At 47.1% G+C, this 21,661-nt stretch overlaps 10 protein-coding genes across 10 annotated transcripts; 4 read left to right on the forward strand and 6 right to left on the reverse strand.

Moving 5' to 3' along the window:
* Positions 1-51: 51 nt before the first annotated feature.
* Positions 52-1,029, reverse strand: F4813DRAFT_367183 (uncharacterized protein). Its single transcript, XM_049244134.1, has 3 exons — positions 804-1,029; positions 616-740; positions 52-565 (listed from the first exon to the last, which is right to left on the reverse strand). Exons 1-3 carry the CDS (start codon positions 972-974, stop codon positions 343-345), a joined length of 519 nt encoding a protein of 172 aa, XP_049097457.1. The 5' UTR covers positions 975-1,029; the 3' UTR covers positions 52-342.
* A 405-nt stretch (positions 1,030-1,434) lies between these two features.
* Positions 1,435-3,688, reverse strand: F4813DRAFT_367184 (kinase-like protein). The gene has a single exon (XM_049244135.1). The coding sequence runs from the start codon at positions 3,052-3,054 to the stop codon at positions 1,477-1,479; it is 1,578 nt and encodes a 525-aa protein (XP_049097458.1). The 5' UTR covers positions 3,055-3,688; the 3' UTR covers positions 1,435-1,476.
* F4813DRAFT_367185 (uncharacterized protein) lies at positions 3,613-4,631 on the forward strand. Its single transcript, XM_049244136.1, has 2 exons — positions 3,613-4,023; positions 4,079-4,631. The coding sequence occupies exons 1-2, from the start codon at positions 3,928-3,930 to the stop codon at positions 4,241-4,243; spliced, it is 261 nt and encodes an 86-aa protein (XP_049097459.1). The 5' UTR covers positions 3,613-3,927; the 3' UTR covers positions 4,244-4,631.
* Positions 4,632-5,130: 499 nt separating this feature from the next.
* F4813DRAFT_382007 (sugar transporter) lies at positions 5,131-7,347 on the reverse strand (the record flags this gene model as incomplete). Its single annotated transcript, XM_049245743.1, has 8 exons — positions 5,131-5,349; positions 5,405-5,495; positions 5,550-5,777; positions 5,830-6,017; positions 6,072-6,131; positions 6,184-6,390; positions 6,446-6,781; positions 6,979-7,347. 8 exons carry the CDS (start codon positions 7,345-7,347, stop codon positions 5,131-5,133), a joined length of 1,698 nt encoding a protein of 565 aa, XP_049097460.1.
* A 767-nt stretch (positions 7,348-8,114) lies between these two features.
* F4813DRAFT_382008 (uncharacterized protein) lies at positions 8,115-10,416 on the forward strand (the record flags this gene model as incomplete). Its single annotated transcript, XM_049245744.1, has 9 exons — positions 8,115-8,181; positions 8,400-8,483; positions 8,534-8,578; positions 8,643-9,091; positions 9,147-9,408; positions 9,464-9,901; positions 9,959-10,065; positions 10,118-10,217; positions 10,271-10,416. 9 exons carry the CDS (start codon positions 8,115-8,117, stop codon positions 10,414-10,416), a joined length of 1,698 nt encoding a protein of 565 aa, XP_049097461.1.
* A 248-nt stretch (positions 10,417-10,664) lies between these two features.
* On the forward strand, positions 10,665-12,237 carry F4813DRAFT_161004 (DUF706-domain-containing protein). The gene is made up of 2 exons (XM_049239083.1): positions 10,665-11,816; positions 11,879-12,237. The coding sequence occupies exons 1-2, from the start codon at positions 11,070-11,072 to the stop codon at positions 12,056-12,058; spliced, it is 927 nt and encodes a 308-aa protein (XP_049097462.1). The 5' UTR covers positions 10,665-11,069; the 3' UTR covers positions 12,059-12,237.
* A 358-nt stretch (positions 12,238-12,595) lies between these two features.
* Positions 12,596-14,688, reverse strand: F4813DRAFT_161201 (Indoleamine 2,3-dioxygenase). The gene has a single exon (XM_049239084.1). It carries the CDS (start codon positions 14,289-14,291, stop codon positions 12,819-12,821), a length of 1,473 nt encoding a protein of 490 aa, XP_049097463.1. The 5' UTR covers positions 14,292-14,688; the 3' UTR covers positions 12,596-12,818.
* Positions 14,689-15,274: 586 nt separating this feature from the next.
* Positions 15,275-17,989, forward strand: F4813DRAFT_367224 (UEV-domain-containing protein). Its single transcript, XM_049244137.1, has 6 exons — positions 15,275-15,541; positions 15,606-15,693; positions 15,758-15,996; positions 16,061-17,425; positions 17,485-17,700; positions 17,752-17,989. Exons 1-4 carry the CDS (start codon positions 15,491-15,493, stop codon positions 17,309-17,311), a joined length of 1,629 nt encoding a protein of 542 aa, XP_049097464.1. The 5' UTR covers positions 15,275-15,490; the 3' UTR covers positions 17,312-17,425; positions 17,485-17,700; positions 17,752-17,989.
* On the reverse strand, positions 17,988-19,358 carry F4813DRAFT_367228 (uncharacterized protein). Its single transcript, XM_049244138.1, has one exon. The coding sequence runs from the start codon at positions 18,679-18,681 to the stop codon at positions 18,076-18,078; it is 606 nt and encodes a 201-aa protein (XP_049097465.1). The 5' UTR covers positions 18,682-19,358; the 3' UTR covers positions 17,988-18,075.
* On the reverse strand, positions 18,923-21,281 carry F4813DRAFT_398117 (uncharacterized protein; the record flags this gene model as incomplete). The annotated part of the gene is made up of 2 exons (XM_049248011.1): positions 18,923-20,447; positions 20,579-21,281. The coding sequence occupies 2 exons, from the start codon at positions 21,279-21,281 to the stop codon at positions 19,258-19,260; spliced, it is 1,893 nt and encodes a 630-aa protein (XP_049097466.1). The 3' UTR covers positions 18,923-19,257.
* Positions 21,282-21,661: the final 380 nt, after the last annotated feature.

The following is a 21,661-nucleotide window of genomic DNA, read 5'->3' on the forward strand; positions in this document are numbered from 1 at the left end:
TTCACGTTCTACGGAATACGGAAGGGACAGTTGCATCTATTACTCTCAAGCTTCCGTTTAACACAATTTATCATTAACGTATCACCCCCTTTTTCTTCGAGTTATCGAGCCAAGGTTGTGACTTGAGATTCGATGGAGTATTCTATGTAACTGGGTAATTAACGAGGCATATCTGTTACTATAATACGCCTACCACGTCAATATTTCATTCGAAAGACCTGATATAGGTTCCTAGGCTATATACTCAAACCATTCCCAGAGCTCAGGGTTACGGCGATGCTGATCTGGGCGCTCTTTTGCCATCCATCGTTGATCATTTGGCATCATTACATACTCCGTGTATTATGGCACCTTCTTAACGTATCTACTCTTCCTTTCGCTCATCAACTTATAACTCGTCTCTCGTACGACGCCGTAGATATGCCCGTGCACACAGACCCAATTTGGTTGATTCGCGAGATACACCGTTAGATGGATCTGATCAGGCTCGATTCCCGTCTTCGTGCGCCTTGTTTGGCCTCTACCAGTCTGGGCGTAAGTGTTGGCAGCGTCATGGAGTTCCTTACTGGTCAACATCAGCATGGAATATGCTCAATTTAAGGCGCGAATAACTACCGGATGATAATATGTGGGAATCCTAAACGTCTCGCGGCTTCTTGAGCGAAGCTCTCGCTCGACTGTAGAACGTCTTGCTGCTTTCTAACCAACTGTTCATAGACTGCCTTCTTTTCCCAATAGACCTAGGTTAATACGCATTTTATTAGCTCCATGTTAATTTGACGGGAGAGACACGGCCCTCGAACCTTTGGACATTGTAACGTCCCACAGCCGATACTTGGCTCTGGCTTGATAAATACGGTTGCGCTTTTATCCTCGGTATCTTTAGGCAATGAGCCGCCTCTTGGAATGGCCATGTCAGGATGCCATTCTGATTGAGCATCCCCAACCTGTCCATAAGGGGTTATTTTTGGCATGATGTCGAAGTGTTCAATGTAAGAGGTAAGGTGACATACACACTAGGAATTACATGGGCATCGATTATACGCTCAAAATCTTTCCAAAGGATCCCTACTACTTATCTCTAATAAAGAATCCGTCGCTTTATACGGCGCTATTTTTGTAGTACTTGTTCTTTGAACTTGGGTTGCTTTCGGAAAATTCTTAGAGCCTCTCGTTAACTTGCCTCGTACCCCCGACTTATTATATCTAAAGAACGTTTAATTCTATGACAGTATCCCATAGTAGGATTTCTGACTGATTACTTCATACATTCTACGCGGGTTGGCGATGCCCCCATACAAATATGAGTAGAAATAATACAAGTACTGATACAAACTTTGCGTTTATCACAACGCTAAATCGAAGGTCTTCACGAGGTAGCAAGGGAATACACAGCTCCAGCTAACTAACGTTCTACTTTAATAGATATAAAACTTAAAAGTTAGAAATTATAAAATATTACTATCTATGCTACATTCATATTGTCGACTGGGCCGCCTTAAGTATTCTCACATCGTCCCGCAAGCACGTGTAAATGTAGAATAAATACACGTATAGCAGCCCCAATACTGGAGCTACCCAAGTAGCTACAAAGTGATACCAAGGACACTTTTCTGTGATTTGAATGGTTCGCACTTCTGTCACCATCATGGGTGGCGTAGTACTCTCTGCGTTTAACGATCCCGAGACCTGTTCTGGAGCTGAGTCATTCTCGTATAAATCGTCGAAGAGACTTATACTAGGTAACGTTTCATCTGTTGCCGTCTCGTCTTCGGATTCATGATTTTTAAACCATTCGTGTTCTAGTACTTGAGATGCCTCCGACCTCTCCTTTGGGTCATATACGAAGAGTTTCTCGAGAAGATCACCAAAAATAGGAATTTCGTCCCTCGGCATATCTGCTAATCCCAGCGCAATGTGTATAGGGTTACTGAATTCGGTGTGAGTTGCTTCAAACTTCTCTTGTAGGTTGAGCGGCTCATTTAATGACCCAGTAACTGCTTCTCCTTTTTCATAATCTGGCGGTGGTTCATCCGGGTCACCTGTTTCGTCGTGTAGCATCTTTATAGCAGTCGGGCCGTAGACAGATGGGACGGGCCCTATGTATCGCTCCATGCGCCTGATAATATTCCACAGGTCACCAGGGAGGCTACCAATTTGCACTTCTAGTAGTGTATATGCCAAAGACCAAATATCATTTCCTATGCCTGTCTGCCTACCAAAGAGCCATTCAGGACCGGCATACTGAGGTGGAATGTTTAGTCTCTCAGGGGGGCTATGGGTTTCGTAAGATTCGCCGAAGTCGACGATGGCAATGTCATCTGATATCATGTGTGAAAGGTTTCCGTTTCTGAAACTAAACGGTAGATATGCATACTTGGGAGCGTGCGGGCTTCGCTCGTCGCCATCCAGGAGTTGTTCCCCAATTGCTTCCCCAATCAGAGCTTGCATCTCATCATACCCGATCTGGTCAAGGTAATCAGGCTTCAACCTCATTAATATATTGTCAGGCCTAAAATCGCCATGGCAAATTCCTTTGCCGTGCAAGAAAGTAAGCGCCTTGGTAAGTTGGTAGCTGATTCTCTTCCGTCGGTCAAAGTCTCCTCCTATTTTATGCTCCCAGTCCGTGAACCTTGGCCCGGCAACAGGTAATATGAAGCATAGGTGTCGCCCATTAGGAGATTCTATAAAGAAGGTCTGTAAGGCTATCATGATGTTATTATCGTCGAGCCCGTCAATTCCCTGGGACCGAGCTTCAATCATGCGAATCGCCTTTAAATCCGAGCAGTCGTCTGACGAATGGCTTGCTGAATTAATTTTAAGCGCTATCCATTTCTCTTCTTGTAGATCCCAGCAAAACCAAACTGTAGCAATGCCACCGTGCCCAAGTTTGTGAATGACCTTAAACCTGTCGATTATCGTCTCGCCTACATCCAATGGGTAAAACCCGCCCGGCTGGTACCACTCGACGTCCTCAACTTCATCTAGGATTGAAAGAGAATTGTACTTCCTGGCAAAAGAAGTACCAGAGCGTGTAGTATTGGTACTCGACATGGCGTTTGAGGTTATTTAGGAGGCCAGATAAATCGTCGAGTAGTCTGTATCGTCATAAATCTCATCTACTCGCTCATTGCATACCAAGCCGTCTATGCTTGAGAACTCGGATGTAAATTAATTTGATCCAGAGACTTGCTCATGTCACATATCAAGTGTCTTTGTCCTCCTTTCCGGGAAATCCCAAGGGAATTAAGAATAAGAAAAATTGCCTTTACTGACCTGCATGCAGGTACTTTTAAGAGACAATGGGCGTTGGTCCCGATAACAGCTATCCAATAGACAAAAGACCAAAACCTGCGTCTTTACCCCCTTTTTCGTCCCCGAGTTGTCGGCTGGGGTGCGCCTTTCCCGAAGACTCATATTTCGTGCATTTATTTTCTTGCTTATTGCTTGCATCATGATGATAGGGGCTAGGGCAGGAGTTTTATAAGATTGCATCAGTTAGAAAGTGTTGACCATTTTAAATGTGATGAAGATAAAGTAGGAGAGCATGTAGCATGCAGAATGTAGAATGTACCTAGGTTAGGAGGTAGTTAAGATAAGTGTATAAATGATTACCTTAGGTACCTAGGTACCTAACCTACATATGGAATGACCGTTTTTCATCTCCCCACATACGGTAACACACACGGACACACAGTACAGTACGGGCAGTCTAGCAACTACCCGTTATCGATAATATATATTTACTCTCTAGCATCACTTAAGCTTCCCAAGTCACCGGGATTTTTCACCTCCAAGTTCGATAATCGAAGTTGAATTTACATCGCCAAGTGCTCCCGTGCTAGCATTGGAAAGGAAAGACTGAGATGGGTTTATAGCGAGACTCAAATCAAACCTGTCTAGCTTATCAACTCGTGTTCGGCAAATATGTCGCGCGCCTCGAAACTCACCCTAGCGGGCACCTCGCTCTTTGCTGTTGGTACGGTTATCATGGTGCACTTCCAGCAGAAGGTTGAGAAAGAGGTATAGAGACTATCGCATGGTCCATACTAGATATAGGCTTACCACGCATTTCTAGGCCATGCATCAGGGTGTTGTACGCGACATGGAGCAGCAGCGGATCAAGAAGGAGCGCCAGCTTGATTTCGATATGCAAAGAGTATTGGAGGAGGAGTATAAGAAGGGCCAAACTGTTCGAGATACTACAGACGAAGTGCAAGCCAAATCGTTACCAGATCGGTAGTGTAATGCTTGTATTTTATCGCAATCTAAGTCTGCTCCTCGTCGGTAGCACTACTACGGTCTACTATGGCGGTCATTATATCCCGTCTAGTCTGGCTTCACCTAAAATTAGGGACAGGACGTTTTGTGAAACTGGTATGATTATTAGGTGTGTTATAAGAAGACGATCTTAGTTGCTGGGAGTAATATGGTCCGAGGCGGATTGCATTTCTACTGACATGAGGATTAATAGGCGAAGAGTCCAGTTTCAGCATTCTTGCTATCAATGCCAACATTCTCCTCTTCGACTAGTCCCAGGAGGTAACATGCTACTCTACCAGCTCTAGTTATTAGAACGCTCTAAGGAGCATCCGCCGTAACAATTTATCAATATATTAAATTTGAATCTATTTTTCAGGATAACACGGTCGATGTCAAGTTAAAAGCACAGCTAACATTGACCATCGCATTGGCTTTCTAATGCACAGTATGACTGTTGAAAATCTCGTCGTATAAGTCTTAGGCTCACAACGAACAAACGAACCAACCAACCATAGTCCGGATATGGTACGACGAAAAGCATCAGCTCCGCGCGACCAATAGGATGAGCTGTAACTTACCACGGCTCCTGGTTATTTACCCCCTGGATTATTGGATGATCGTACGAAACTTGCATCTATCATTTTTCAACCTCGCCGAGTCTACGACCTGGCACTCAAACATCTTTTCGTGTAGAATGAATTAGTTGATTCAAGAAAGATAGACTTATACACACCGTTTCGTACACCATAGCGCCACCTAAAAGAAAAAGAAAAATGCACTCAGTCCTTACATACAAGTTGCCTCATATCGACTTTCAATGCTCGTCATCCCGCCGCCGTTATATCGTGGCTTGCTCATTATTACGTTTTAAACCTTGATCTTCATACTCGAAATGGCGATCTGGTCGTGATAGCTGCTCAATACAGCCCCCTCGACATGCTCTGCAAATACGTCCACATCGGTCGAAGCAAACTTTCTTGCGCTAACTTTCTGCTCAAATAATAGATCAAGCTCGGCAAACGTGCGGCCGGCTGGTTCGGGTACGCGGAAGTAAGAGTAGACAAAGCAGAGGAAGCATGACCCCGCCTAGGTATCGTCAATAAGTAGAAACAAGAGTCAACGCACGCGAGGGATTACTTACCCAGAAAAAGCCGGCATAATTACCCCAGTCCCAAGCCGAAGGGTTGAGCATGTACGGCGTCAAAACGCCACAGATAATGCCAACGATGTTGCTGTGATCTATTAGCATCCGGCCTTAACCAATCTGCTGAACAGAACAGTCTTACTAGAGGATACGTCCGAGCACCACCGTCTTGATTTGAAGACGTCTCGTTGAAATCTCTGCAACCAGAGAATAACATACGGTACCGACTGTTAGTTGGTAACACAGAGCCCATACGAGCATGATACTGCCTGTCGCAAGAGAGGCGGAACCTCTATCGGGGGCCAAGCCGAGGAAACCGAGGATCAGAAGCATGATGAAGAGACCAGCAAGGCCATATAGGTATAACGTCCTTCACACGATGTTAACATCTCAGATAATTAATACGTAGCATTTCACCTTACCTTCGTCCGACCCCGAAGGTGATAAGCGTCCAGGCTCCGAATACACCAACGCAGTTGATGGCGTATTGACCCATGGCGAATGAGTATGCCTTGTCATTGTCGAGGCCAGCTTGCTGCAGGAAGTATGTCGAGTAATTGGAAAATGAATTCCCGCTCAGGTTCTGGATCGCCCAGCACATGCACACAATCTATCTCGGTCAGCATCGCGAAAGCGGATACAAGCATAGGGGCTTCAGACGTACTTCTGTGCGACGCCTATCGACCCCCTTGAAACAATCCAGATAACTGGCTCCCCTGGTTATCTACGTATGAAGGTTAGCGATAAGTACGAAGGCACGAGAGAAAGAGTACAACCTTCTGTTCTAATGCTGTCGTATGGACCATCATCGCAACCGTCTCATCCGCATCAAAGTCTGTCTCCCGATCCAGACTAGTTAGGCGGAGAAGAGAATGCTTGGCGTCTTCAAGTTTCCCCTTTCGTACAAGCCACCAAGGGGATTCGGGCGCGAAAGAAATTCCAATTATGAGAGGCAAGGGCCACATCCATTGAAGCGCATAAGGCTATCCATGCCTGTTAGAGCTTCCTACCAGAGAAGAAAGTCAAGGGGAATCTTACTATACGATACGCCCACTCGTCGATACGCCAAAGGTTGCCCATAATGACACCGATACCGATCATCTGGCCGATACCCCAACAGAAGTTGATGTAAGTTGTCAGATAACCCCGCAGGGCTACCGGGCAAACTTCAGAGGCATAGGTGATGGTCAGGGTTTGAAAAACGCCCCATGGAATGCCGCACAAGATCTCAGCTACTTGAAGGTGTACAACCGTCTGCGCCGTGAAGAAGATCGCGGTAAAAGCGATGATAAGCACGAGGCAGAATATGACGGTATACCGATATCCGAACCTCTCGGAGACCCAGCCGTTTATCAACAGGCCAATGATTTCACCCTGCAAAAGTCGGTGTTAAAATAATCATCAATCACCAAGCTAACGAAGAGGATTTCATCACGGTTTATGCTGTGAGACCCTCGATGAAAATACAACGCCGCCATTAGTAGCTAATGAGCCGTCATGGATTTAGACTCGGAAAAGGGGTAGACACTTTTAACTTCAAACGCAATGAGGCGCGTCAGGATCTAACTCACCACTACTGCACCGTTGCTTAGCCCTGCCTGCCACGCTGCCGAAACTTGATAGGAGACGTTGCCTTCCGGATCGGTCACCTTGGTACCGTACTTCTGGTTAAACTGCGGGAAGGCGTAGAAGTTATTGACTAGGGAGATATCGTAGCCTTCCATAACGATGCAAGTCGAGATGAGGATAGACCACGCAATCGCTTTTGGGTAAAGTCGAAGGCCCTGCCATAGGGTCATGTTGTGCTCCTTTTGGGTAGCGAGCCTCGCATTCCGGATCACGTCCTTCATGGTCTCGTGCTCTTCCTTCGGCGTCATAGCCGGGGCCGTGACCGTTTCGACAACATCGTCGCTAATGCTTTTCGTTGAGCTTGAGGCCATGGCTGCGATGTACGAACTTTTGGACTTCCAGTTGGACTTTGCCCTATCAGCAAGATAATATACTGCGCGATAGTGCGGATGGCGCCGTCGTATTAATCTTTCTCGCTTCTTTTCATCTGGGGAAAAATATAAGCAAAGGAATATTCTAACCCAGCCGTCTGACTAACTTTAATAGTAGTCTGGAGAGTAGTACGCTGGGAATACCGAGGCAGCTTGCTATATTCCATAAGCGGTTTAGTCCAGTCGCATTTTTCTTTTCGATTTGTCCCCAACGGTGGAGAGAAAGTTGCGGGGAAGAAGCACTTGGAATTCTGGAATCCTATGCAATCGAATACCCCTGACTGGTCTAGTTACCTGAATCCCAAGTAAGCCAAGATTATCAGGAGGGTCAATTGGCCAAACTGCTTTAACATAATGGTCAGCTAGCCTGCAGGGAAGTATCACGACCCCATTCGCCTATCCACACATTCCACACATACATACTAGCACGTCTGTATGTGCATACATACTGGCCCCGTCTAGGTCCGTTATTCGAGAGGCGGTCCAATGGGGGAATGCCCAGCCGGCCAATTGGGTCTGGGCTTCGGCGTCCCATGAACCGGGTCATTTTGTACTACTTTAGACCATCCACGCCTCCCGCTCGGCGGTTTTGCCCATCTTTATCAGATGATCCTCTCACAATTGGGACCTCTGAGTCTATCCGTCGGTATCATTGACCGAATCATACCGAGTAAACATAGAGAGCTGTAGAAGCGACGACGTTGCGAATGCCCTCATCAGAGCAGATCGAGTTGCTCGCTACACCATGGTACGATATCCCTACTCGTCTGTTTCGTAAGATGCGCTTAGGCTATGCCGAGACCGGTGTGCTCTCTAGCGAACTAGATTTTTTGTTTATCCACTTATATCTCATCCTGGTGTTGGACCATTGCTGACATAGACTTGGCGAATAGTGTCACATGCCGTGAATACCATCTTAAATGCGAGTAACCTTAGAGATAGATACTTGTTATATCTCCAAGACGGCCAAACTAATTATTTTGAATGAGCAGGCGATCGCTCGGTTCCAAGATGTGGTCGCTGTGTCCGAGCAGGTCGCGAATGCAAACTAGGCTTCAAATTCAAACCTAGCAAAGGTACTGCAGTTGAATCTCCATTCTTTCTGAGCTAAACCTCATTCTTATAGACACATTCAAAAGAAACCAAAAATGGCTCAAGCCGCCGAAAAAGTGTAAGTTTGGAACGTCACATCGAATTAGAGTAAATCTGTATGGTTAACGGTTAACTCATACAAGTAATTTACGTCGACGAGAGACAAGGTCTGACCATAGGAAGCCCCTCAGAGGATATTTCTCCATATGAATTTCATACGGGTTCAAGTCATAATTGGCAGCAGGGATCGACTGCCTCGAGCCTCACACCTCCATCCATTCCTAATTCAACAGAGTACAACAGGGCAGACGGTCAGCCGGTAGGTGTTGTTCAAGCACAGAATACGCCAAGAAACGATGGAGGGTTTCCAGCTAACGATGCATCCATCGCTGAGCTGAGCTCTCATGGACATATTCCAGGGTCTAAATCTGCTAGTTCCTATGATTTGTCGTCTTCGGATATAGAGAACACACGCGTGTCCCATGATGGGAGTATTCTAATGCCTAATTTCCACAATGCTTCTAGCCTGCCGCTTAAGGACCGGACGGAAGCACTATTATTTCGGCACTATATCCAGAAACTAGCAATTTGTGTAAGCCAACCGATATAGCAGCCACTCCTATAACCCAAAGTTCTAACTAAAGCAGTTGGACTTGTGTGATCCACATCGGCATTTCGAGCTGGTCGTCCCAGAGCGTGCTGCCGAATGCTATATGCTCTTGAACGCTATTTTTGCCATAGCTGCGAGACATCTCAGTCATACGACAGGTTTTGACCCGTTGGCCTCGAACAGGTATCATGACGAGTGCCTAAGGTACCTGATCCCAATGTTAAATCACGCTTCAACGGTGTCAGATGAGAACTTATTCGCGGCAACGATTATCTTGCGTATGCTTGAGGAGATGGATGGTGAGATGAGATGCGTTTGGGGTACTCCGGAAGCAGCTTGCTAATAAACGGACAGTTCCAACAACGGGCCAAGACACCTACAGTCATCTACTAGGTATCCATGCTTTTGTTAATGTCGGCGACCAATACATGGGTCCGGGAAGTCTTAGTGCAGCTTCGTTCTGGGTAGGACTCCGGCAGGAGATCTATATCGCGGTCATTACGCAACAACCTGTCAAGGTGTCTTTAGACCACTTCGTGGTGGACCGGTCATTTGAGCCGGTCGACGATTATACTTGGTCAAATCGGGCGGTTGTGCTACTTGCGGACGTCCTCAATCTATGCTTCGGGAATAACTCGTTGGTAGCAGGTCATTGGAGTGCACTAGATGAGGCGTGCAGGAAGTGGTCTAGCACTCGACCCCCATCCTTCAACCCCTTCTTTTACAGGGAACGTACGGCAACCTCGGCATTCCCGGCATTCCCAGAAATTTGGCATGGGTCAGGTTGTCATGGTAAGCGTTGAAATCTCTCTGAATGCTATAGGCATAATATAGTTACTAACTCCTTAGTTATCGGGATTCAACATCATATTCTCGCACAGCTATTCTTGACTCAGTTTGATCCTTCGATACCCAAAGTAGGCACAAATCGCCGAGCAGCAGTGAAGCAAATGACGGTAAGTCTATACTATTAAGAAAGGTTCCTACATATGACTTATGCAAAGACAGCACCGGATTGAGAACCTCGTGAGGGAGCTCTGTGGTATCGGGGTATGCAACCAGTGGACTCCGCCGGGCATGTTTACTGCTTGCATGGGCATCGCTATGTGTACGAACAAACCCAGCTCGCTAGTAATAACACCGAGCTAACACGAACTGCAGTTGGTGATCAATTTGGCGAAAGGCCCGACCAGGAAGCTCTAATGGATATTCTAAGGAAGACGGAGGCAGATCACGCTCGACCGACTGCGTCAATACAGCAGCAACTGATGAAAGCGTGGGGCTGGTTACCAGAAAACGACGAATGAAGCAAATATCGACATTGACTAGGTTAGTTCTTTACCAAGCGAAGACATGGTATACGAGAAGCCGAAGGGATTACAAAGTGGACTAGAGAGCGCCTAGGATCTCCTCAGATTACCGAACTTGGCTAGGCCTATATCCCCACGTTATTCAAACGCGGGGATATACTAAGATTTATGGATATAGATAGATACCAGGTGGCGTTCGAGTGACGTTGCTCTTTCTGGGGTACTCCGGATACTACATATGAGCGCGAAAGATGCAGACTAGTGGATGAGATGAACTTATCCAGGGTTCGGGCGATTTTACCGTTTTCGCAAAAGAAGGGACAGGTGTCTCGCGGATCTCATTCCGCAAAGGAGGTGTACCTGATTCCCGCTCGGCGGATCGTTGCCTGAGCTAGTCAGCTCAATATAGCTGTGTTCGGCGATTTTCTCCTCATTCATCACGGGCCATACATCACTCTAATGTGGGGACCTTTACCACTTACACGAAGCTCAGAGTATAAAATCCAGTCGAGGACGACGACATGTAAGGAAAAGTTATAGATTTCTGCTTAAAGCGTCTGACCTAGTATTTTTGTTTTTAAATACTTTCTATAGTCTAAGACATACCCCTTTTTTGCTATCGATTCTTATAAACCCCCCACCACAACACAATGGCACCAGGCATATTGGTCGACGATACCATTAGCCGAAATGGTCTCGAGCTCGAGGAGACATCAGATCACATTGACGCAGTTAATGTGCTAAAGGACCAGAACCAGGCCAAGTTCGACGATAAGTCCAAATTTGACTCAACCAAAGACAAGACGCAGTTTAGGCAGTTTGAAGAGGCCTGCGAACGCGTGCAGAACTTCTATCGGGAGCAGCATAAAAAGCAGACGGTGGCGTACAATCTGAAAGCACGCATCGCCTTCAAGACGCGGCGACGCGAGGAGATGACGGTGTGGCAAGCACTCGAAAAGCTCAACACGTTGATCGACGAGTCGGACCCGGACACAAGTCTATCGCAGATCCAACATCTGCTACAGTCGGCCGAAGCCATCCGGAGGGACGGCAAGCCACGATGGATGCAGGTCACAGGTCTAATCCACGACCTTGGCAAACTACTCTACTTCTTCGGCTCCGAAGGCCAATGGGACGTCGTTGGCGACACGTTCCCCGTCGGTTGCGCCTTCGACAACCGTATCATATACCCCGACACATTCGCTGCAAACCCAGACTCTCGGGATCCCATCTATAGCACCAAGTTCGGCATCTACTCGCCCGGCTGCGGACTAGATAACGTGATGCTGTCGTGGGGCCACGACGAGTATTTATACCACGTAGCCAAGGAACAGTCGACGCTGCCGCCTGAGGCGCTAGCTATGATTCGGTATCATTCATTTTACCCTTGGCATAAGGTATGCTACCCCCTTTTCTGAATTCGCGTCTTGGTTCTAGAACGTCGACTGATTCGTTATAGGATGGTGCATATCGCGAGCTGATGGACAAGCACGACGAGGATATGCTGCGTGCCGTGCAGGCGTTTAATCCGTATGACTTATACAGCAAGAGCGACAAAGTTCCTGATGTAGAGGAGCTGAAGCCGTATTACTCGGAGCTTATCGACGAGTTCTTCCCGCAGAAGGTTGTCAAGTGGTGAGCACATGTATGGGCATGTTGTTCGACTTGAAGCATAAGCGAAATCGCCAGAGAGCGCTGATGGAAATTGTTAGATATAGCTACTACAATAGCATAAACGCTTTACGGAATTTCTAGTCTTTAGTAACCTAGTTAGTATAGTGGTATAATTCGACAAGAATCGAAGACTCGCTTATGCTTCAGCTTGCCTAACATGGCATCTAAAGCACATGCATATGTAGATCAAGTACATTTATTTACTTTTCGTAAGCAAGGCATACGTATAGCACTCGCCCGAATATGATTGGTCAAGTCTCTCATCAGGTAATATATTTAAATCGAGCGGGAAGTGCACATCGTCCTTTGCTTGGGGTAATCCTTACATCCTTACTCCAATATGGCTTGAGCAGGCGAGTCGTGTTAAAAGACGTGCTACGACTAATGGCGGCACGGATGACAGCCTTGTTAAGCTATAGCATTCGACTTGTTTAATCCAAGGTTGAGGGATACTATAAACAACATGGCATGGATACAGTTTAGTGGCTACTTAGGAACATATGGGCGAGTCTGCAGGTATAGATAGGATCAAATTGATACTCTAGATCGAAGGAAAGTAAATCCTCTTTTCGCGTTGGCGTGTGAGATACTTAATAGATAGATTCATAAAACCTTGTTGCTAAAGGGAGAACTACGGTTCCTGGGGAACTATCCAGTATCTCGTTACTACAACTGCTGTAACGGTCCTAACTAGAGACAAAAGCTTAGGTTAGTAATATTACCCATCAGTAATTGCAGATGCCACCAATTTCCTCATCCATAGTCCAAGTCCCTGCAAGACCATGTTCAATAACCGGTTCATCTGGCACCTCCGATTTCTCGTCTTTACCGAGGAAGAAATCGTTCTGACCTGAGACCTTAGTCTGCCTGCCCATAAACTTCTTAGCCCAAGCCTCGACTGAGGGCTCGCCAGTCTCGTCACGAGCTTGCTTGAGAAAAGGAATCAGGGCTGTACCACCAGTTCCTTTGACCTTCTTATGCTTCTCATTCTTAGAAGCTGTCGCTAGGTTTACTCTATTTCTAATAGCTTCGGGACTACGCGATCGACTTCGTGCTCTATTCTCTCGAGATGGCAAGACAATATAGCGCGTGACGATAGCAATATGAATGTCGCGAAACGCGCGGAGCATAGCAAGACATGCATCGTAGGCGATGCTTAGGGGACGATCAGAAGCGACGCGGCTCTCAACAAATTCGCGAATGTTAGCAACCGATCCGACGTCGTTTAGGAAACGCGCATGCGGCCCTGGCATATATCGTCGCATATCCCGGATAAAATTGTGTTTGGGGGCACGGCTTCGCCCTTCGCGTTCCGACTCAGAGGACGGGTTAGGCTTCTCGCCGGTGGGACGGTGCTCGACGCCAAGAATGATATCAAAGAATTGAATCAAGCTGCTTTGGGCGTTGCTAGGTCCACTGTATTGCACGTATTCAGATTTGCCTGAATCATCATCGTACATGACACCATGCGGCAAACCTGCCTCGGTCATGTTCTTACTACCAGCAAGGAATGTGCGAATGCGACGGTAGAAGAAGCCAGGGTCGCAGCTTTCATGCATACGACGCAATAGTTCGCCGAGGTCATCGAGGCGCTCGGCAAAGGCATGCAGGCAACGTGTTACGGTTGCACTATCGCCTTGTCGAGCAGCAGCAACTGCCGTCAGCATCAGGGGGATGATGGGGCCGCCGCGAGCCTCGATGGCGACCGAGACCAGGTAGAACCAAGACTCGTCAAGAGACCCAGTAAAAGTCACCAAGGTGGCGAGGTTGTCAAGATCGTCGATCTCTTCGTCGACGAAGAGGGGTTTGAAGTTCCACAGCACGGAGGCGGCGTAGGTAGACACGGGTGGAACTTCGAGGCGTTGACAAATATCCAACAAGGGAACAGAGATGCTCGGTGGCACACGATCACAGGGGATATCACCTCCCCAGATGTAGCCGTGAGCAAAGAAGGTCAGGAGCATGTAGGCTCTCCTCCATTCTGCGTCATGTTCCAGACCGACGGTGGAGAGAACAGGAAGACGGTCGATAACCCCTCGAAGACGCTTGCTAAGAATCAAATTCTGTAGATTTGCGCTGATGGACTCCCACTTGTTATAGTAGGGGTCCGGAAGCCTAGTTAAAGGTAGGACGTCGGGCAAGAAACCATACTTTGGCGAGATTCCATACTCGGATAATACTGGGATAGGAGGTCTCATCACGACGGCGCAACTGTTTCTCGACGACGAGATAACAACTCAAGACAATAAATTTGAGTTGACTTTGTGGCGAAGCTGTGGAGCTCGGTGGATGAAGAATCAACCTAACAGTTGACTTGTTTGAATAGATTCAAGTAGTTAAACTAATAAAAAAGTCTAATTCCTGACGCAAGGAGTATACAGATTTATCCTGTAATACTCCTCAGCCGTGCGAAGCAACAGTTGAGCCGCGAGCATGTAGCTGTGTCAAGAATTGGCGATAAAGCTCTCAAGTCACAAGTCTCAAGGCTGAGTATGAGTATGAGTATTTATCGAGGTATGCTTTGTAGGAGAAGGAAACAATTAAAGACTCAAGACTAAAGAAGCGGGAAAAGCCTAACTTATAAAGAGGAGAAAAGGTGTAATTCCTTAACCTAGGCTAGGCCATCAGGGTTTCGGAAAGGCGGACCCAGCGAGAGTTCAGGAATTAATAATGATAATAATGGATCAGTTTTACTCATCAATTTAGTCGTATGAGAGTAGGGGGGGTAATAAACACCCTCCAGTTGTTGACCGAGGAGTATGTATGATAGAATATTAGGTATGTAGACAACTTGTCTTGTTACATAGATGTGGTGATTAATAAAAGGGAAAAATGGCACATGCCACACTTCACCTGCGGGTGATATGGCGCCATTGTCTTTCCGTAGAGTCCGATAATGTGGGAATGTGGGATGGATCTGGACGAGTCAGGTTATTCCACTAAGAGGTACCTAAATAATAGTTGAATTGTATAATTGTATAAATAGTAGTTCTTATTGAGCATCTTCAAAAAAGGACCCGATGCCGGCGGATGCTAAGTTATAATATCTTCCGGTCGGCTGGTCCAAGATGACGAGATGTCGCAAAGGTGCTTTGAACGTGGGATGAAAGAAAACGGAAAAGACTTTGCAGAAGAGAAAAAAGCTGCACGCCTCTGTGAAACTATTACATAATTGACCTGCTTACGTCATTTCCACTTACATAGGTATATTTAGCTTAATCGAGGGAAACCCCACTATGGTTGGTTACACCGTTACACCCCCATAAGCGTTTTATCAGCCTTGGCGGGCAGCTCAGTGCAAGGCTCCCCAATACATTATTTCCCTTCAACACCAACAAATTATCATGACGCGGCTACTACCTACTACAACCATAATTCGCTGCGAAGGATTCCCAACATGGTGGTCCAGCAGCACATATTGAATTGGTTATACAGCGTTTTGACGAGCGTAAGATATATCACACACTAATAGCTTCTTCCTATACCCGTCTCTAATAGCTTTGATTTCACAGGAATACCAAGATGTTAACCGCACATACAACGATGTAGCCCAAGCGCTATCCCAATACCCTTCACTCTCGCCCAGGACCGATGTCCACAGTACGAACCCATTATATAGTGTCCGTCATCCTCAATTGACAAACCTATTCTAACAAGCTCTTAGCTTTCGACAACGGCGTGTCTGCCCTCCTCTTACACTTATCCGGCACCATCCCCGTCATATTCCGCGGCACCACCTACCGATTCCCTATATCGCTATGGATACCCCACGCCTACCCGCGCGAGGCGCCGCTAGGCTATGTTACGCCCACTGAGAATATGATGGTGCGGCCAGGCCAGCATGTTGATCCTCAGGGACGCATATATCATCCTTATCTTGTAGGATGGGCCGAGTTCTGGGACGTATGTATATCGTCTACAACAGCTAATATTGTGTCTATGAGATATACTAACAGCGTTTGACCAGAAATCTACTCTGTTAGACTTTATTGCTATACTCAGAGACGTATTTGCGAAAGAGCCTCCGGTTGTCTCGCGCCAGCAAGCTCCTCCCGTATCGCAACAATCCGTACCGGCACCGACCCCTCCACCTGTTCCTCCTCTACCCCCTGATATGTCAAGACAGACTCCTCAGCAGGTCCCATCTCCACATATACAGGATCCAAGGCCGCCACCGCCTCCTCCCAAAGGTAGCGACCTCCCTCAGGTAGTGTCAGGCCCGACTGCTCACACGGACGGTCCCCCACGACCCCCTCTACCAGAAGATATTCGTCGGCAGTCAAGTCAATACGGCGCTCCGGTAGCAACGACGCATTCACCGCAACCAAATCGGCTCTCAAGATACGATGCGGCGCCTCCCCTACCACCTCATCCACCACAATCGTATCAACAACCGCCCCCTAATGCTCAATACCAGCCACAGCCTCAACAGCAACATGCATATCAGCAATGCGGTCCACCTCCTCGCGGACTTACACCGCAGGATTCTCGCCGCACATCCATGATATCCCCCGTAACTCCTATCCCATACAACGCCACCGTCGTCCCAGGACAGCCACCATACGCCGGCCCACCTCAAACTTGGCAGCAACCCCCACCACAACAGCTTCAAGCGCAATCAAAGCCTAAACCTCCTCCACCCCCGGATCTCATGGACGAGCCCTTCTCCCTAGCCTTACCAGAGCCCTCTGCCAATGACCTCCCACCACCCCCTATCCCCCCGAACCCCGAAAAAGACGCCCTCCTCCAACAACTCGCCTCGACTCTCTACGGTCTACGCCAGCGTGCCCGCGTCCAAAACGAGTCCTCTCTAGCCGGCCTCTCCGCCCAACGCGCCGCTATGCTCTCCGCGCTGCAAAACCTACAATCCGACGCCTTGGCCCTAGGCCCCCTATCGGCAATGCTAGCGTCCAACACCTCGATTTTGCAGCACTCGCTCCAAGAAGCAGACCGCGTGGTATCCAACGCGCGCACCCGCGAACCCCCGCCTATCGACGACTTATTAGTCGCACCCACCGTCGTCGCAAACCAGTTGTATGACGTAGTAGCCGAGGAGCGCGCTCTCGGCGACGCGATATTCGTACTGGGACGCGCCGTTGAGCGCGGCCGTATAAGTCCTGCTGTTTTCGCCCGGACGACGCGCGGGTTAGCGCGGGAGTGGTTTTTGAAAAAGGCGCTTGCGAGGAAGATTGGGAGAGGGATGGGACTTGTCGGGTAAGTTGGGTAAGTTGGGTAGATACCTAAGGGTTTTGGTACGAAGATATGAAGGTTATGGGTATGGATAAGGTAGTTTGGTGTAAAGAAGTCGATGGGCCTATAATTAACTACCTAGGTACCTCACCCAGTATAGCTGTCTATCCAAAGGGGGATCTAGTTAACTAATGCCTACAGTTTGATGTTTGGGCTTAGTAAGGTTAAGATGCGAATAAGAGATAATGAAGTTTCGGCTGTTAATATAGGGTGGTTTCAAGATACCTCGAGTCTATTCAAGTTCGTGTTGCTAGATGTGGTTATGTTGCGTCCGCATACCCCTTTATATAGGTACCTACCTATATTGGAAGGTATATGACAAGTAACTACCGCGGAAACCATAACGATATCAACTAGGTAAAGCAAAAGACTACACGGTCAATGTGATATAGCTGATCGTCTTCACAGAAAAGAGTAACTAAATAGAATGTACCTATGTATTTCTCGTAGCGCATACCCGGATAACCCCTTCTTTCATTGGCTAAAGAATGTCTTCTGTATCTTAGGTGTTCTATTACGTCCTCTCCTCCGTGGTCCTCAAGCTAGTTCGATAATGGCCGACCACGGGGGTATCCAATACTCGATAAGACAGCTCTCTGTGCTACTCATAGTCGTCTTCCCCTGTTTCCTTCGTTTCTCAAAAAGTCCCGAGTCTACAATCTAATAACTAATACTATCTGCTTGCCGCTTCTAATCTTTACGCCCATGCCCAATACAATAAAGTCCGCTGGTTCAGTTGCTTGATGCGCCTGCGATACCTGCAGTACCTGACCCAGAGCTAACGCCGCTCCCCTTGCCGAGTCTGATCCCGCTGGTGGACTTGTCTTTGTACATGTTAACAATCTTTTTTATTTGACCTGGTCTCCTCGGCTTCGGATGCTTTAGCTTGATATCGTGGATTTGCCTAACCATAAACCCAGAGGCCGTTTTTTTGCTCCAACTACTTTCTTTCTTCTTGCCTTCGGTATCCTTGCCCTTCTCCCTATCTTGTGCACTACCCGCTCCCTGGTTGTCGTCTACTGCTGCCTCTTTTCCTTTACCCTTTTCCATCGCCTTTTCTTTATTTTTCTGTCTCTGTTCTTTTCGGAGCTCTTTCTCTTCTAAGCGGCGACGCTTGCGCTCTGCCGTTGTCTGTTTGGACGTGGTACTCGATACGGCGTTAGAATCGCTATAAGATACAGGCGAAGATAGGCCTTGTGAGGTTTGTCCAGCAGATGACTTATCCCGCCGATGAATAGCCTTGGACAACACGGAACCGTCGAGTCCAAAATCGTCGAATTCATCCGAGCAGCCCAGATCATCCGACATACGAGCTAAGAAAGGAAACGTTTTGCGCATTGATAGATAACTGGACGGTGATCGCCTATAAGCTATATATGGATGCTGGTTCTCGAGCCTCTCAATTAACTTTTCATTGATATTGATGTTTGATCTGGTATAAACCGAATCAGTCGATGACTGAATTACTTCAGATGTGCGGTACAGATGATAACCAAGGAGATTTGAACGACAATATCGAGGTCGACGGCGTATCGAGGATGATGGGTCATTATTAATATCATTATTATCCCGGCCCGAACCACATTGATTCCTGTCATTACTATTGATATTCCCTCCGTCGATCGATCGAGTAAACGTATTTGAGATTCGTCGCCACAACCTTGCTTTTCGTTGTCTAAGCGAGTGCCGATTAGCTTGAGGTTCTATTTGACTAACATCGGCTTTTTGTTTATTAGGAGAAATATTCGGGTTGACATCGTAGTAACTCGGAGTTGAATTATTATCTAATGGGCCTGTTTCCAAACTTTCGAACTGTTGGATGCGATCTTTTACAGGGGATTCCTGTTTAATTGACTGGCTTCCAATGGTATTCGTTTCCGCGTGCGCCCCTGGTGTTGCTGGTCGCGCACCATCCTATGGTTCAGAGAAGTCACAGGCGAAATCATTAATTGATATCTCTGTTGTCAACTCGGGAACTTTGATCTTCTTCACGGGACTTATCTGTGTGGCCAATGTGGTTGACGACATATTTAAGCCTTGTCGAATATTAGATGCTCTTTCTGCTTTGACTACTGGTTTATTTCGACCCCTGTTTTGCCAAAAAGACTTAAATGAGTTCGGAGATGACTCTCGAGGTGAGGACCTCTCAAAAAGTCTCCGAAGATCAGATACCTTGCCTGAGCACCTTGCCGCAGATTCCGGTTTTGATATCGGCTTTGATGCAGGCTTTTGAACCCTACTTGATTCTGGCGTTACTCCATTGTTCGCCATGGGATGTCTACTTGTCATTATGCTGTTGAAGCTGGCCTTTGAATTATTGACTAGGATCGAATGAATTCTACTTGTACGGGAGAATTTGTTTCCTCGAATGGCTTGAGCATCGGGGATAGCCGTGGTGCTGGGTTCATTCAGTCCTCTCCCGGCATCTGGAGCTACTTCGCCCTCAAGCGACACGGCTCCTTCGAGATTACGGTTATTTATCCGGCGAGTTCGACTGCTCTCCGGCTGATAAGCTGTCCTGGTAAGTTCTGATGTGCTGGTGGTATATGGAACTGGTAGAGACTGTTCTGATAGTCTATTTTCAGACCTGGTATGGATAAGTTTTCGATTTTGAGCTATAACATCCTTCCGGGCTGCTTTTCTGGTCGAAGAAATACTTCTTCGATTACCAGAGTGGTAGGAATGGACTGTTTCCTTGCTAATTCGAGCAACATGATCGTTTGATATCTCTGAAGATAGCTTAGACTTATTTAGAATTTGGGGTTCGGGCCCTGTTGCCTGTGTGTTTTTCTCGAAGGATTTGCGAAGATCTGCAACGCTCATCTGTGCCTTTTTTACAGGGATTTTCGAGGAAGCCGTAAGCTCGTCCTTTCTACGTACTGGCTTCTCAATACCGTGATAACTTTGCTCATCTTTGTCGACATCTCCCTTCTGAGAACATTTGAGAGTGGAGATAGTCTGTAGTTTTGACTTAGTTGGTGATATCCCCTGAGAGGAATTGAAGGCTGGAAGAGGCTGTGATGAGCTAGTCGCCAGAGTAGACGTTGTCTTCTGGGTCGCTAATTGGTTTGATGTTGAGCTCGTCGACTTAGCGATAGGGGAATCTTCTATATATTTAGCCTTGCCCAACATTTCATTCTAACAACGGAATCTTCATTAGCAAACTTACCACTACTATTCTCGAAAACCCTTCTCCGATCTGAAATCAACCTTGGATCCTATCCAGGTCCATTACCTGTCGGAGAAGTGACATTATGGGAATTGTCAGAATTCCGATCACCTTCTTTCAATTCCTGAACAGGCGAAACGTCTTTTTCTGAAGATTGCCCTTGTTCTTTGACGAATGTGTCTTCCTTTACCGCCCCACGGAAGCAATAGCCTGCTTCAACATTATCTTCTACCGAGGGCTTCTTTAATATCGCTTTGATCGGGAGTTTTGGCCTGTTGCTGAATGGTAGTGGGGGTTCATCTCGTCTTGGAAGAACATCTAAGGAGTTTGCAGGGGTCGAATACTTCTCTGAAGCAATAGATTGTAGAGATTCACTTGCTCGGCTGTGTCTCAATGGCCTCTGGACTCGGGGAATCGCAACAGGTTTAGAATCGAGAGGAGAGATGGTATCAGCAGTATTTACTGCGTCAAGTGTCTCGAACTTTGATACAAGTGGTCCCAATTTGTGGGCTGGAGCGCGGCGTTGCGATAGACTCTTGGGTATGGGTGGAGGGCTGATACTTTCTCGACGAGCAGTAGGGGTAGAGTTGTTTCCATCTACAATAGACATTTGTTCTTCAGCTGCGGAGTTCGTTCCATCGAGATTCGGATCGGTTCTTCGTCGGGGGAGGCGCAGAGGCGCGGGTTGAAGTTCAATAGTCAAATCTTCAGGATCTTGGAAGGAAACAGGAGAAGAGCTCGTTGTATAGCTTGCAATAGTCGACGCCATCAGAAGGTTGGTTGATACAGAATATAATATGTGCCCAAGAAGACCAACTCTTAGAACATCATATCTACTTGAGCAGAGCTACGGAGCTCCACGGATAGACTGGCAGACCGGATTTAGCATGTCATATATCTGGGACCCTGGGCAAGAAACATAAAGAACAAAGTTGTTATTGTAAAGTGGAAAGTCTAGGTTAGAGGTTAGAGGAGGAAAGTCTAGAAAGGAAACCCCTAGGCGTGATTATTTCTGAGACAGGCTAGCGACGGCACGAGGCCACAACTTCTTAGACTGTAAACTCTATGTTGAAATTAGGCGCTACGTGGATGGTGAATTGACAATTTACAGCAAGAGCTACAAGCTTGTAACGATTCTACTTGAACAAA

The sequence above is a fragment of the Daldinia decipiens genome (genome assembly GCF_022478715.1).
Source record: "Daldinia decipiens strain CBS 113046 unplaced genomic scaffold F4813scaffold_29, whole genome shotgun sequence".
In the NCBI taxonomy this organism is placed as follows: domain Eukaryota; kingdom Fungi; phylum Ascomycota; class Sordariomycetes; order Xylariales; family Hypoxylaceae; genus Daldinia; species Daldinia decipiens.

Coding starts and splice junctions, on each gene's coding strand:
- F4813DRAFT_367183 (XM_049244134.1), bottom strand. CDS start 974: ATGCCAAAAATAACCCCTTATGGACAGGTTGGGGATGCTCAATCAGAA. Junction 741..803: donor GGACGTTACAATGTCCAAAG/GTTCGAGGGCCG, acceptor GTATTAACCTAG/GTCTATTGGGAAAAGAAGGC. Junction 566..615: donor TTCCCACATATTATCATCCG/GTAGTTATTCGC, acceptor GATGTTGACCAG/TAAGGAACTCCATGACGCTG.
- F4813DRAFT_367184 (XM_049244135.1), bottom strand. CDS start 3,054: ATGTCGAGTACCAATACTACACGCTCTGGTACTTCTTTTGCCAGGAAG.
- F4813DRAFT_367185 (XM_049244136.1), top strand. CDS start 3,928: ATGTCGCGCGCCTCGAAACTCACCCTAGCGGGCACCTCGCTCTTTGCT. Junction 4,024..4,078: donor AGCAGAAGGTTGAGAAAGAG/GTATAGAGACTA, acceptor ACGCATTTCTAG/GCCATGCATCAGGGTGTTGT.
- F4813DRAFT_161004 (XM_049239083.1), top strand. CDS start 11,070: ATGGCACCAGGCATATTGGTCGACGATACCATTAGCCGAAATGGTCTC. Junction 11,817..11,878: donor CATTTTACCCTTGGCATAAG/GTATGCTACCCC, acceptor GATTCGTTATAG/GATGGTGCATATCGCGAGCT.
- F4813DRAFT_161201 (XM_049239084.1), bottom strand. CDS start 14,291: ATGAGACCTCCTATCCCAGTATTATCCGAGTATGGAATCTCGCCAAAG.
- F4813DRAFT_367224 (XM_049244137.1), top strand. CDS start 15,491: ATGGTGGTCCAGCAGCACATATTGAATTGGTTATACAGCGTTTTGACG. Junction 15,542..15,605: donor TATACAGCGTTTTGACGAGC/GTAAGATATATC, acceptor TTGATTTCACAG/GAATACCAAGATGTTAACCG. Junction 15,694..15,757: donor GCCCAGGACCGATGTCCACA/GTACGAACCCAT, acceptor ACAAGCTCTTAG/CTTTCGACAACGGCGTGTCT.
- F4813DRAFT_367228 (XM_049244138.1), bottom strand. CDS start 18,681: ATGCGCAAAACGTTTCCTTTCTTAGCTCGTATGTCGGATGATCTGGGC.